Raw genomic sequence first — 13,017 nt, 5'->3', positions numbered from 1 at the left:
TGGGGAATTGTGTGGCACCAAGCAAAGCCTCATGACGATACATCTCCTACCAACACTGAGTGTACCAAGGCTGCTCACATCTCCCTTGTAGTTACCCTTGAAGCCTCTCTGCCCCTCACCTATAAAATAGGATGCATTTTCATCATTAAAAAATATCAGAGCACAGAAGGTGACGCATTAAAAATAGTCTTTATGTATATATTTTTTTCTTTTCTTTTTTCTCTAAAACAGAATCATTCTGTCCATACTATTCTATAACTTTTTTATTTATTAATATATATTTGGACACTTTCTCATATCAATATAGACACAGCTAACCCACTTTTTCTCATTTTTAAGTGATGACATAAAAATGGCTACAAGTTACAACTGAGCAATACCATACCCCACAGACAGCCACTTATGCTGTCTGCATATTTTCATTAGTATAAATGAATGTCCATCAGCCTATATTTTTTCAACCTTATGCAAGTATTGAGAAATGCTGGGCTGGAGGAAGCACAAGCTGGAATCAAGATTGCTGGGAGAAATATCAATAACCTCAGATATGCAGATGACACCACCCTTATGGCAGAAAGTGAAGAGGCTAAAAAGCCTCTTGATGAAAGTGAAAGAGGAGAGTGAAAAGTTGGCTTAAAGCTCAACATTTAGAAAACGAAGATCATGGCATCTGGCCCATCACTTCATGGCAAATAGATGGGGAAACAGTGGAAACAGTGTCAGACTTTATTTTGGGGGGCTCCAAAATCACTGCAGATGGTGATCGCAGCCATGAAATTAAAAGACGCTTACTCCTTGGAAGGAAAGTTATGACCAACCTAGATAGCATATTCAAAAGCAGAGACATTACTTTGCCAACAAAGGTCCGTCTAGTCAAGGCTATGGTTTTTCCAGTAGTCATGTATGGATGTGAGAGTTGGACTATAAAGAAAGATGAGCGCCAAAGAATTGATGCTTCTGAACTGTGGTGTTGGAGAAGACTCTTGAGAGTCCTTTGGACTGCAAGGAGATCTAACCAGTCCATTCTAAAGGAGATCAGCCCGAGGTGTTCTTTGGAAGGACTGATGCTAAAGCTGAAACTCCAGTACTTTGGCCACTTCATGCAAAGAGTTGACTCATTGGAAAAGTCTTTGATGCTGGGAGGGATTGAGGGCAGGAGGAAAAGGGGACGACAGGATGAGATGGCTGGACGGCATCACGGACTCGATGGATGTGAGTTTGAGTGAACTCTGGGAGTTGGTGATGGACAGGGAGGCCTGGTGTGCTGCAATTCATGGGGTCGCAAAGAGTCGGACACAACTGAGTGCCAGAACTAACTGAACTGACTATGCAAGTATTATTTGTATGATAAATACCTAGAAGTGGAATTACTGGATTACAGGGGCTGTGCATTTAGACACTGATAGATATTGCCAAAATACCATCCCCAAAGAGCGCCAAGTTTATTCTTCCATAAACAGAATATGAGAGTGCCTCTCAGCCCAATCCTTTGCAACACTGGTCTTTGTACATTTTTTTCACCTTTACCAGTACTCAGATAGAAGTGATATCTCATTGTGTTATTTACATTTCCTTATTTCTCAGTGATGTATAGCATCTTTTTATATATTCATTTTGCATGTTATTTGTAATTCTTTTCATATCCTATTCATGTCCCTCAAGTTCACTTTTTTCATCAAGTTCACTTTTCATATTGATTTATTCAAGCTATTTTTATGTTAATGAAATGAATTTTTTGTTGAATGTGTTGCAAATGCTTTTCCCCTGTGGGTTCCCTTCTGACTCCACTAATAGTATTGCTTGCTGTCATAAATTATAAATTTGTATGTAGTTAAATAGATCGATATTTTTCTTTTAGGCTTTTGGTTTGTATTATGGTTGTAACTGCTTTTCCCACTCCAAGGTAATTTTTAAAATTTACCCATATTTTGTCTCTTTCATTTCAATATTTTATCCATCTGGATAAAACATCTGAAATTTAGTTTCATGAAAGAGGAGAGATGGAATACAGACTTACCTTTTTCTTCAAATAGCTAGACGTTTTCATAACATCATTTATTAGATAAGCCTTCTCCTCTCTGATATAAAATGTCTTTTCTTATAATAAATTCCCACATCACATAATTTATTCTGTTATTGACCTCTCTTTTGGCGTCAATACAAATTATTTTAACTAAGTACCTTTACATTTTAATATTTTCTTACTTTTAGACATCCTCTAGCTCGGAGGGCATGTTAATTTTTCACAGGAACTTTTTATCGAATTTCAACTTTTTCTTAACATTTTGATCTTCTGTATTTTGATTTGATTCGGATAAGTTACTGTTACAAAGGCTTGCTTTTTACTTACCCAGATAGATGCCATGATAGCCCACCTTTCTCTTGAGTTGAGATCACACTAACCTATTAAAAGAAAAATAAAGCACTGAATGGTATCAACCTGGGATTCAGAGCACAATAATCTCAGTCTAACCCTTAAACTCAAACCCAGAAAACAGAAGCCAATATTCAAGAGAAACCATCTCAGGCAGAAGACTTGTCTCTAATATCAAGTACCCCATTTGCTAAACAAATATTTGCTGATAACTAGTTACAAGGGACTGTGATAGACCTGTGTGTGTCTGTTTGTGTTCATACAGGTCCAACTCTTTTTCGACCCTATGGACTGTAGCCCACCAGGCTCCTCTGTCCGTGGAATTCCCCAGCAATAATATTGGAGCAGGTTGCAATTTCCTTCCTACTCCAGGGGATCTTCCTGACCAAGGAACTGAATCTTTATGTCTTCTGTTTTGTGCATTGGCAGACAGATTCTTTACCACTAGCATCACCTGTAAAGCCCTGTGCTAGACCTGTGAAGGGTTCAAAGCAAGAGAGAAGAAAAAAAATCTCTCTATTCAAAAAGTTTCCAAATATGTTTACTGGAAAGCATAAGTTTACAAGAAAGATAAGTCGCTCAGTCATGTTTGACTCTTTGTGACCCCATGGACTGTAGCCACAGGCTCCTCTGTCCATGGGATGCTCCTGGCAAGAATACCGGAGTGGGTTGCCATTTCCTTCTCCAGGGGATCTTCCCAACCCAGGGCTCGAACCTGGGTCTCCTGCACTGCAGGCAGATGATTTACCATCGGAGTCACAGGGAAGCCTCCCACCAACATAGGGAACAAAAAAGAAACTTGTCCCCTCTTCTCCAATTTGTAACTAGCTTCAGTTTGAATCCTTGTGTTTCTGAAATCTCCATTTACATTTTACGAGGCTCTAAGTCTACAGCCTTTTATAAACAAACATGCTTGCTTTTTGAGGAAGGTCCATATCTTGGTAGAGCCCGTAGGTATAAAGGGGTATTTCTTTGACAGAGTCCTGACTGGGAATCCAGTCACACTGTCATATGTAGACATTGTTCAAACATGCTGGCAAATATCCAGGGTTGACTTAGAAATAAAAGCTGCTCCCACTCTTCCCAGGAATAAAATATTCTAAATACTCAGTGATAGCCTGCAGTAAAGTACAACAGGAAATGACACTATTAGTCCCTAGAGACATTTAGCCTCAATATTCTCAGAATCAATGATGGAAGGGCAGTTGACTCTCTAGTTATGACAGCTAATGTTACATCCCTCTAAACATACAGTGGATTCAAAATACCATTAGTTCTGGTTTTGCCCCTTAAAGCTAGACACAATCTCTTTGAGCCTCAGTTTCCTCATTTGTAAAAAAGGTGGGAGGATGGCCACTGCTGGCATTAAATGAAATTATACGTGTTCATAATATGAGCAAATGTTTTGAGTTTCTACTAAGTTACAGATAATACAAAAACATTATATGGTCAATTCTGAAAGGCTAGAGATTTTTGTCATGTCTGTTCACTGGGGCACAGAAGTACTAAAAAATGCTATGGAATGAATAAATGATTCAATATAAGCCTCACAATGATCCAGGGGAGCCGGCTATCATTTATAACATCTCCAAGTTGCAAATGAGGAAGCTGAGGCATAGAAAGGTACAGTCAGTCCCTCCACATCCATGGTCCCAGAGTCCCTTCATAGCCATGGTCCCAGGCCCTCTCCCCAACTTTGTCCAGCATTTAACAAAATCTGAGCATGCTTAAATCCCTTATACACAAGGGCACGGTACAGTTGGCTCCTGGAACCCAGGGGTTCCGCATGGGCAGGTTCCACCAACCAGAGTTCAGCTGTGAAACAGAGGCTACATTCCAGCCACACAGGGAGTGAGTGGTCCCCTACTGAACCTAGGCAGTTACACTCCAAAGATGTGCATTTAACCCCAAGTTTCTTACTTACCTAAGTGCCCAGCCAATACACTGTCAAAACTAATGCTCAATACGTGCTTACATGCTCAATGGCTTCAGTCGTGTACGAATCTTTGTGACCCTATGGACGTGGGATTCTCCAGGCAAGAATACCGGAGTGGGTTGCCAGGGATTGAACCCACATCTCCTGCACTGTAAGCGAATTCTTTACCTGCTGAGCCACCTGAGAAGCCCCAATATGTGTTGATCCAGTATAATTTGTAAATTATGAACATTTATCACAGGTTTAAGAAGTGAAGAAGAACTAAAGAGCCTCTTGATGAAAGTGAAAGTGCAGAGTGAAAAAGCTGGCTTAAAGCTCAACATTCAGAAAATGAAGATCATGGCATCTGGTCCCATCACTTCATGGCAAATAGATGGGGAAACAGTGTCAGACTTTATTTTTTTGGGCTCCAAAATCACTGCAGATGGTGATTGCAGCCATAAAATTAAAAGACGCTTACTCCTTGGAAGGAAAGTTATGACCAATCTAGACAGCATATTAAAAAGCAGAGACATTACTTTGTCAACAAAGGTCCATCTAGTCAAGGCTATGGTTTGTATGGATGTGAGAGCTGGACTATAAAGAAAGCTGAGCATTGAAGAATTGATGTTTTTGAACTATGGTGTTGAAGAAGACTCTTGAGAGTCCCTTGGACTGCAAGGAGATCCAACCAGTCCATCCTAAAGGAGATCAGTCCTGGGTGTTCACTGGAAGAACTGATGTTGAAGCTGAAACTCCAATACTTTGGCCACCTGATGTGAAGAGCTGACTCACTGGAAAAGACCCTGATGCTGGGAAAGATTGAGGGCAAGAGGAGAAGGGAACGACAGAGGATGAGATGGTTGGATGGCTTCACCGACTCAATGGACATGGGTTTTGGTGAACTCCGGGAGTTGGTGACAGACAGGGAGGCCTGGCATGCTGTGGTTCATGGCTTCGCAAAGAGTCGGACCCAACTGAGTGACTGAACTGAACTGAACTAAGAAGTGCAGAATTACTCCACAGTGGAGTCTAAATGACCCAACGATAGAACCTTAAAACACCGTTTTCTGAAAGAGATTAGAGTGTTCACATCAATTCCTTTACTTCCTCTTTGGTGCCTATATTTCAACAAATGTCTCTACAGAACCACAGGCTTCTGGGAACGAGGCTCTGGTCTCCTTTGAAAGTGGAAGTCGCTCAGTCTTGTCTGACTCTTTGTGACCCCATGGAATACACAGTCCATGGAATTCTCCAGGCCAGAACACTGGAGTGGGTAGCCTTTCCCTTCTCCAGGGGGTCTTCCCAACCCAGGGATGGAACCCAGACATCCTGCATTGCAGGCAGATTCTTTACCAGCTGAGCCACAAGGGAAGCCTAAGAATACTGGAGTAGATAGCCTATCTGTTCCAGGGGATCTTCCGGACCCAGGAATCGAACCAGGGTCTCCTGCATTGCACGCAGATTCTTTACCAACTGAACTATCAGGGAAGCTCTCTGGTTTCTTTACATCTTTCAATTCGTTTTCTTATCTGTCTGAAGTTTTCTGCCTTCATGACAGCAAATGGCGTAATGTTTTTATAAGTTACAATTTTCACGAAGTTGATTTTTTAAAAGTTGTGAAATAGCTACTCCAAAGGGCAAAGTCTGTCTATGTGGAACACAAATCCTTGATAAGAATTTAGCCTGCCATGTTACAACTGTCTTCTTTTTGTATTTATTTGAGTGTAGTTGATTCACTGTGTTGTGTTAGTTTCATGTATAGAGCAAAGTGAATCTATTATACATATAGCCACTCTTTTTTTTTTTTTCCTTTTCCCACACAGGCCATTGCACAGTACTAAGTAGAGTTTTCTGTGCTATACATGTCCTTATCAGTTATCTATTTTTAAAATATATATATATATATAGTAGTGTGTATAGCGGAGAAGGCAATGGCACCCCACTCCAGTACTCTTGCTTGGAAAATCCCATGGACGGAGGAGCCTGGTGGGCTGCAGTCCATGGGGTCGCTAAGTCACGACTGAGCGACTTCACTTTCCCTTTTCACTTTCATGCATTGGAGAAGGAAATGGCAATCCACTCCAGTGTTCTTGCCTGGAGAATCCCAAGGGCGGGGGAGCCTTGGTGGGCTGCAGTCTATGGGGTTGCACAGAGTTGGACACGACTGAAGCGACTTAGCAGCAGCAGCAGTGTGTATAGGGTGATTCCAATCTCCTAATTTATCCCTCCCCCTCCTTTCTCCCAAATGAACTTACTTAACAAAAGCGAAATAAAGTCACAGATGTAGATAACCTTCTTAGCAGCCAAAGGGGCCTCCAGGGACCCTGAACCTTCTTGACCAGGGGGAAACCACAATTTCCTATATATGGTCAGTTGCAAACAGGACTCAGATCCCCTATCTGTTGACTCAAATGCCAGGGGAATGATTCACGTCCAGTGAATCAGACTATTGTAATCAAAGAAAAAGGTGAGTCTTTTGAAGGAAAAGCAAACTTCTGGGGCTCCTAACGCTCAATATCTAAACATACTTTTTCAACTCCTTAAAAAGTCAAGTGAAATAAAATGAAGTGCCTACGTGAGGAGGAAGACGTGCTCACAAGGATGGGTGGGTTCCCAAGTGCTCAGAACCGAGTTCAGAACTACTCCGGAGACACCAGGCACCGGAAGGGCCATTCTAACTCCCGGTTCTTTTTCTGTTCCCAAGACCTTCAGAGTTGGGGAGACGAAGATGGCCAACTGCATCCCCGCCCCGCTCGCTGTGATGAAAAGCTGGTCAGCGTGCGCCCCGCCCTGACCAGGACCGGGTGACCCTCTCAGGGCCGGCACTTCTGCTGCCTGGGGCCTCGGCTTCCTCGATTCTGAAACCGGGGCCGTGGACTCCATGCCGGCCCATCCCCCTGGGACCCTGCACCCTGCAGCCGGGTCGGTCCGCGCCGTGGGTGCCAGCCCGGCGCTGCGCTCGCGGGGGAAGTCGACGCTCACCCGGGGATTCGGGCCGCAAGGCAGCGAGGGCAGCGGGAGAGGCTTGCGGCTGGGCGTGGGGAGGCTGAACTTACCTAGGGAGCCGCCCCGGGAGCCGGCGTGCGGAAGAGCTGCCAGCGAGGGAGTGCACCCCGCGAGCCGCTGCTCCGCGCTCCCTCCCGCCCGGCAGCCCGCCCCGGGACCGCACCCCTTCCTCCCGCCCCTCCGCCTCCTCCCGGCTCCACCTGCTCGCCACCGGCAGCCGGAAAAGGGAAGCCGCGCCCCGGGTCCCCGGGCTGCAGTTCCCCACTCGTGCGTCTTAGACCTCCCCGATGGAGTGTGGGGGCAATCTCTAAACTTTCCCACCCTCCTTTCTCATCCTCATAGTGAAACCCTGTGTCTTCCATTTTCACTTCTCCGTCACATTTTTTTCAGATATTTTGCAATGCGTGTTTTGTTCTGGCCTTGTGGAATCAAAGATAAGACAGTCCCCACGTTGCAGTGAAAAGGAAAAAGAGGAATGAGTTTTTCCTTCCCTTTCCTGAGACCAAAAAAGATAAACGGGAACAGTGAGCAGGCCTGAACATGCTTAGTTTTTTTTTTTTTTTCTTTCTTTCTTTTCATTCTTTCTTTTTTACTTTAATTGCTCCTAATTCTGCCTATCTGCAACTAAGCTTGCTTTTCTGCCCCCTAACTATGCAGGCGCCAAATTTTGCTCCTATTATCCTTTGCTTACCCTTGCAACACTTCCCTACCCTTGTAGTTACGTATCAGAAAGAAGGACTCAGAGCCACCAAACTACAAGGCTCAATTGCTGGGTTACTGATGCCAGCCTATCAGTGTTTTGGGTAAGATCCTAACACTTTTGCTCCTCATCGATGACTCCTGACTGCGAGCTGTCATCCCTTAGACTCCTCATGGTGGGGTTGGGGGTGAGAGGCAGCCCTCTCTGCCCGCTGAGAAATAAAGCCACCTTTCTATTACCTCCAAACTTTGTTTCCATATTTTTAAATCAGCTTCAGTGGGCAGAAAAAGCTGAGATTTTGGTTGGCAACAATTTGGGGGACTTGTCTGGCAAGTTGGCCCCACAGGGCCCCTTGGCTATGGGAACACCAGGGACTCCTTTCATAGGGCGGCGCTGGGATCACCCCAACCCGCCTGCCAACTTAGCTGCAGAACTCTGGGACTGTGATGGAGAAAAGGAGAGAAATTACCCTTTCAGCTGCCAAGGCTGAGGGCACTTTCCCTGAACTTTCCATCCCAGAAACACTGGATATTGGAGGATCAGAAATGGGGCATCTTGTATATGGAGACACTTGCTAGCATTTGGATAAGTCCCCTGGTGTGCACCTCCTGATGTTTTCCGTTTGAGGAACTGATGCAGTTCCAGTTTGGGGGTGTCTCCCTATAGAAGGGGGTGCCTATTTGTAACATGCCACTTTGGACATATGTCACAGGCTTAGTGGGACTCAAAAGTCATATTTGGGGAGTTCTTGCCATTTCGTTTTTGGATTTCTGAGCATCTCTTTGCCATTTGTTTTTAGTGACTTCCTGCTATCACGGTTTGGTTTACTTTGGTTTGTGAGCACAGACATGAGACCCTAACTGCTTGAGCTAGAATGGGAAGCACTTACTCTAAGATTTCATCTGAGTCCCCTAGGAAAAATCCTAGATTAGTAGCAACCTATAGTTATGACAAGTATTTACTTAATTGGAAATTGAAAGTGCTCACACACACATAGAAATTTTTTTTGAGGGAGCTCTTTTTATTGTGTATGTAATTAAGGTGATTTTTTTTTTTAAAAAGGAGAAGCTGGCTTGGTAACTTTAAACAAAGACTTCCTAGAGGGAAACGTATGTTTTTATGTATCTTTGAGATGTAAAATTTCTATCTGATCTTCCTAGGCTGTTCTATTGTGTGTTTGTTTGTTTGTGTTAGGCCTATAAGAGGTCTTTTTATAATTTATTGGTGGTCAAATGATGAGTTATTTTAAAATTAGAGAAACTAACAAATTATTAAATCTATAGCACAGACCAAAAAGCCTGCAACAACTCCAGGGTTTTCCTAGGAATGTTGGGATTTTGTCGCATATGGAAACCAAACTTTGGGCTATTGCAAAGCCATTATACCATGCTTTGAAAGGTGCAGATTCTGAACCTTTCGTTTGGATCAAAGTGTGTTATTCGCTCAGTCGTGTCCAACTCTTTGCAACCCCATGGACTGTAGCCTGCCAGGCTTCTCTGTCCATGGGATTCTCCAGGCAAGAATACTGGAGTGGGTTGCCATGCCCTCCTCCAGGGGACCTTCCCGACCCAGGGATGGAACCCAGGTCTCCTTCATCTCCTGCTCTGCAGGTGGATTCTTTACCGCTGAGCCACCTGGGAAGCCTGTTTAAGAGGACATCCTTCCTTAAATGGAAGAGGAGCTTCAATAGAGAAAGCAGAGAGGTGGGTCTTGCTTGTCAAGTCAGTGCCCCGGAACCACCTGACTTCCAAATCTAACACGTTGAGTTTTCTGCCAAGATAGAAAAGCCTTCCGTTCTAATTTCTGACTCCCATTCAGGGACTGCTACAATAGATTATCAAGTCCCAACTCATCCTGGAACATTCTGGGATTATTATGGGAGCAACAGGAGGATATGTATTGAAAGGCCATAATTTATACGACATTGAGAAATGCACTTGGCATATATTGCCTTATTTCATGTCTACAGAAGAGCTTAAATTAGGTGTGATTACCTGTATTTTGCAAATTCAGAGACAGGCTCAGTGGCATTCAGTAACTTCTACCAGTTGTGTCCCACACAACCAGGAAGTAATAAAGTTGGATTTCTACCCAGAAGGATATAGTAACACGTGGTGTTTACATGGATTTATTTTAATTGCTCCAGGTTCAGGGTTTAACCTCTTTGGTTTTAGAATGGCAACTTGAAAACAAAATGTACTTTGTTTTTTGAGGTTTTCTAGTTGTAACAGTTGCCCAGTTACCATTATTTAAACTAGAATCATGCTGCAGTGTATTTACAAGATTAATGCTTTTCCCTCAAAGAATGAATTTTGTCAGAAGTAAATTTTAGATGGTAAAATGATAAGAATGATAAATATTAGGATCCCAGAAACCATGTTTATCGTCATCCAAAAAAATCCCAGAAAAGACTGATGAAACTTTCACCATTCTGAATGCATTGAACAATGCTGTAGTTTTATAAGAAGCTGCCTTTCCTATGTCCCCTTTTCTCTCTGCTAAAAAGAACAATTTGAGAGTCAAATACAACATTGTAGTGCAAAGTCATATTAGAAAGTCATAGGAAATTATAATCAAATGGGAGAGAGCTGCCCGACAGGACCTGTGGCCTAGGAGGGAAGCAAGCATGGCCACAACCAGGGCAAAGCACTGGGGGGAGGGTAAAGGCCAAGGGCCCAAGAAAGCCTTGGAGAAGCAATTTCGGGAAGCCAATTTCCTGGAGCATAGGAATTGGGGCAGAGGACTGGTGTGAAGGCAAACAGAATAAGCAGCACAAGGACTTCTGTGAGTTACTGGTATCGAGCGCTGGTCCATTTTGGACACAATCCTAATTGGAATGTTTAAGGGAGACATCGTGAAATATTTTTTTTAATTTTATTTAATAATTTACAGAAACTCTCCCAAAGCCTGGATTCTAATAAGCTTTTCTGACTTGCTGGTCTTGGAGTTTGGTGCTGTGTGTGTGGTCAGTTGTGTCCAACTCTTTGTGACTCCATGGTCTGTAGCCTGCAGCCTTAAATTAAAATGACCATGGGGATAAAATTCTGCTAGCTTTTTGTGTTTTTTTTTTTAAAGAGAGTTGCACCACGGGGCTATTTTCTTGTATCAATCAAGTGGCTGGATTTTTTGGGACAAGCATTAAATCAGAGGTATAGGAGCTTTGGACCATATTTAAGCAATATCAGTTTGTGCAAATACTTGAAATCCTGGGATTCATGTGGAACATTCAGAGAAAATTGTCCAGGACAATGATCTTCAACTATTTTACAGGGTCATAACCAGGACTGAATGAGGTAGAGAAGGTGAAGAAATCATTGATCTTGACTGGCATGCATGCATGTTAAGTTGCTTCAGTTGTGTCCAATTCTTTGCAACCCCATGGACTGTAGCTCGTCAGGCTCCTCTGTCCATGGGATTCTCCAGGCATGAATACTGGAGGCGGTTGCTATACCCTCCTCCAGGGGTTCTTCCCAACCCAAGGATAAAACCGTCTCCTGTGTCTCTTCATTGGCAGGAGGGTTCTTTACCACTAGCGCCACCTGTGTGCCCAATATGATATTGACATTGTCCCTAGGATTTTACCTGGGCTAGTTGCAGTGTGCTCCTGGTTAGAGCTATCACAGGCTCACTTGGGGATAGAAACTTCTTTTTTTTAAGTTATTTAGTTTTGACTTCGCTGGGTCCTCACTGGTGCACACGGGCTCTCCTTAGTTTAGGAAAACTGGGGCTACTCTCTAATTGTGTTACACGGGCTTCTCACTGCAGGGGCTTCTCTTGCTGTGGGGCACAGGCTGCAGGATGCTTGGGCTTCAGTAGTTGAAGACCGTGGGCTCAGTAGTTGTGGTTCACAGGCTTAGTTGCCCTACAGCATGTAGGATCTTCCGGACCAGAGACTGAACTGGTGTTCACTGCATCGGCAGGTGGATTCTTAACCACTAGACCATCAGGGAAACTTGGGATAGAATCTTTAGTACACACTGTAGCATCTAAATATTAGGTTGAGAGATGTAAACTACTGATCCTGGACTGTTTTGACTTACAAAATTAGCAATTTCATGGGGTTGAATCTAGTAGGATGGTCTCTATAGTTTCCCTCACCTGCTCTCATTATGTTTCTTCAAAACCCTAGTCTGAGATATCGCAAAATCTAAATGAGAACTCATTTTCTGCCACTTCCCTCCAAGTTTCCATGAAATTTTAGGTCTCAAGAAGCATTGTGATAGCCACTCTTAGCAATTCATAGATTGGTTCCTGAATCAGCTTCTTCATGGGCCCAAGAGAAATGCACTCTGGGGCTGAGGGCCTGCTTTTAGGCAAAGGACAATCATAGGAAATTCTGAGGAAGTTAAGTTTACACAAAGCCCATGGCAACATCTAAGGAAAAGGAAACCCTAGGTTACGTTGTGGCATCTTTTCCCTGAATTTCATGAAAAATCTTTCTCAAGTCTTGCTGGGTTTGCAAATGTGCTATTAGAATGGACCAACAGAGCCTTGGTGATTACTGTCATTGGTTTCTCAGGGAGGACAGGCGTGCAGAATGCCTGGCCTCAGTTTCATTCTGACTCTGCCATTTTTCCTGCACTGGCCAATAAATTCTTATTTGGAGCTTTTGTCAGTTACAGGGTGAGTTATGGACACAAACCTTTGTGTCCAGTGACTTTTTGGTGGGCCAGTGGCTGAGACTCCACACTCCCAATGCAGAGTGCCCGGGTTTGATCCCTGGTTGGGGAACTAGATCCCACATGCCACAACTAAAGATCCCACGTGCCACAACGAAGACCTGGTACAGCCAAATAAAGAAATAAAAATAAATATTAAAATAAACTTTGTGCCTGCATAAAAGGACATAGTCATTTTCACACTATTTCAAGTGTCCTGAGAAGGTTTTATGATGATAAATACAGCATCAATGATCATCTTTTGCACACGAAAATTTTAATTATTCTTTTCCTGGGGTTTCAAAGGAGAGCAAAAGAAGAACTATGATAATACGAGGACAGGTAATTTATTCTTGATCTT

The 13,017-nt window shown here is 43.3% G+C and overlaps 1 protein-coding gene across 1 annotated transcript in view; it reads right to left on the bottom strand.

Moving 5' to 3' along the window:
- Positions 1-7,470, bottom strand: part of ANXA3 (annexin A3) — a 71,025-nt gene extending 63,555 nt beyond the window's left edge. The window contains exons 1-2 of the mRNA XM_040237170.1: positions 7,349-7,470; positions 2,351-2,403 (exon numbers count right to left, since the gene is read on the bottom strand). Coding sequence (XP_040093104.1) covers positions 2,351-2,365 — 15 coding nt within the window. The 5' untranslated portion in view covers positions 2,366-2,403; positions 7,349-7,470. The remainder of the gene's footprint in view (positions 1-2,350; positions 2,404-7,348) is intronic.
- Positions 7,471-13,017: the final 5,547 nt, after the last annotated feature.

Source organism: Oryx dammah, unplaced genomic scaffold (genome assembly GCF_014754425.2).
Source record: "Oryx dammah isolate SB20612 unplaced genomic scaffold, SCBI_Odam_1.1 HiC_scaffold_3, whole genome shotgun sequence".
Lineage (NCBI taxonomy): Eukaryota > Metazoa > Chordata > Mammalia > Artiodactyla > Bovidae > Oryx > Oryx dammah.
This window is presented reverse-complemented; position numbering and strand designations above follow the sequence as displayed.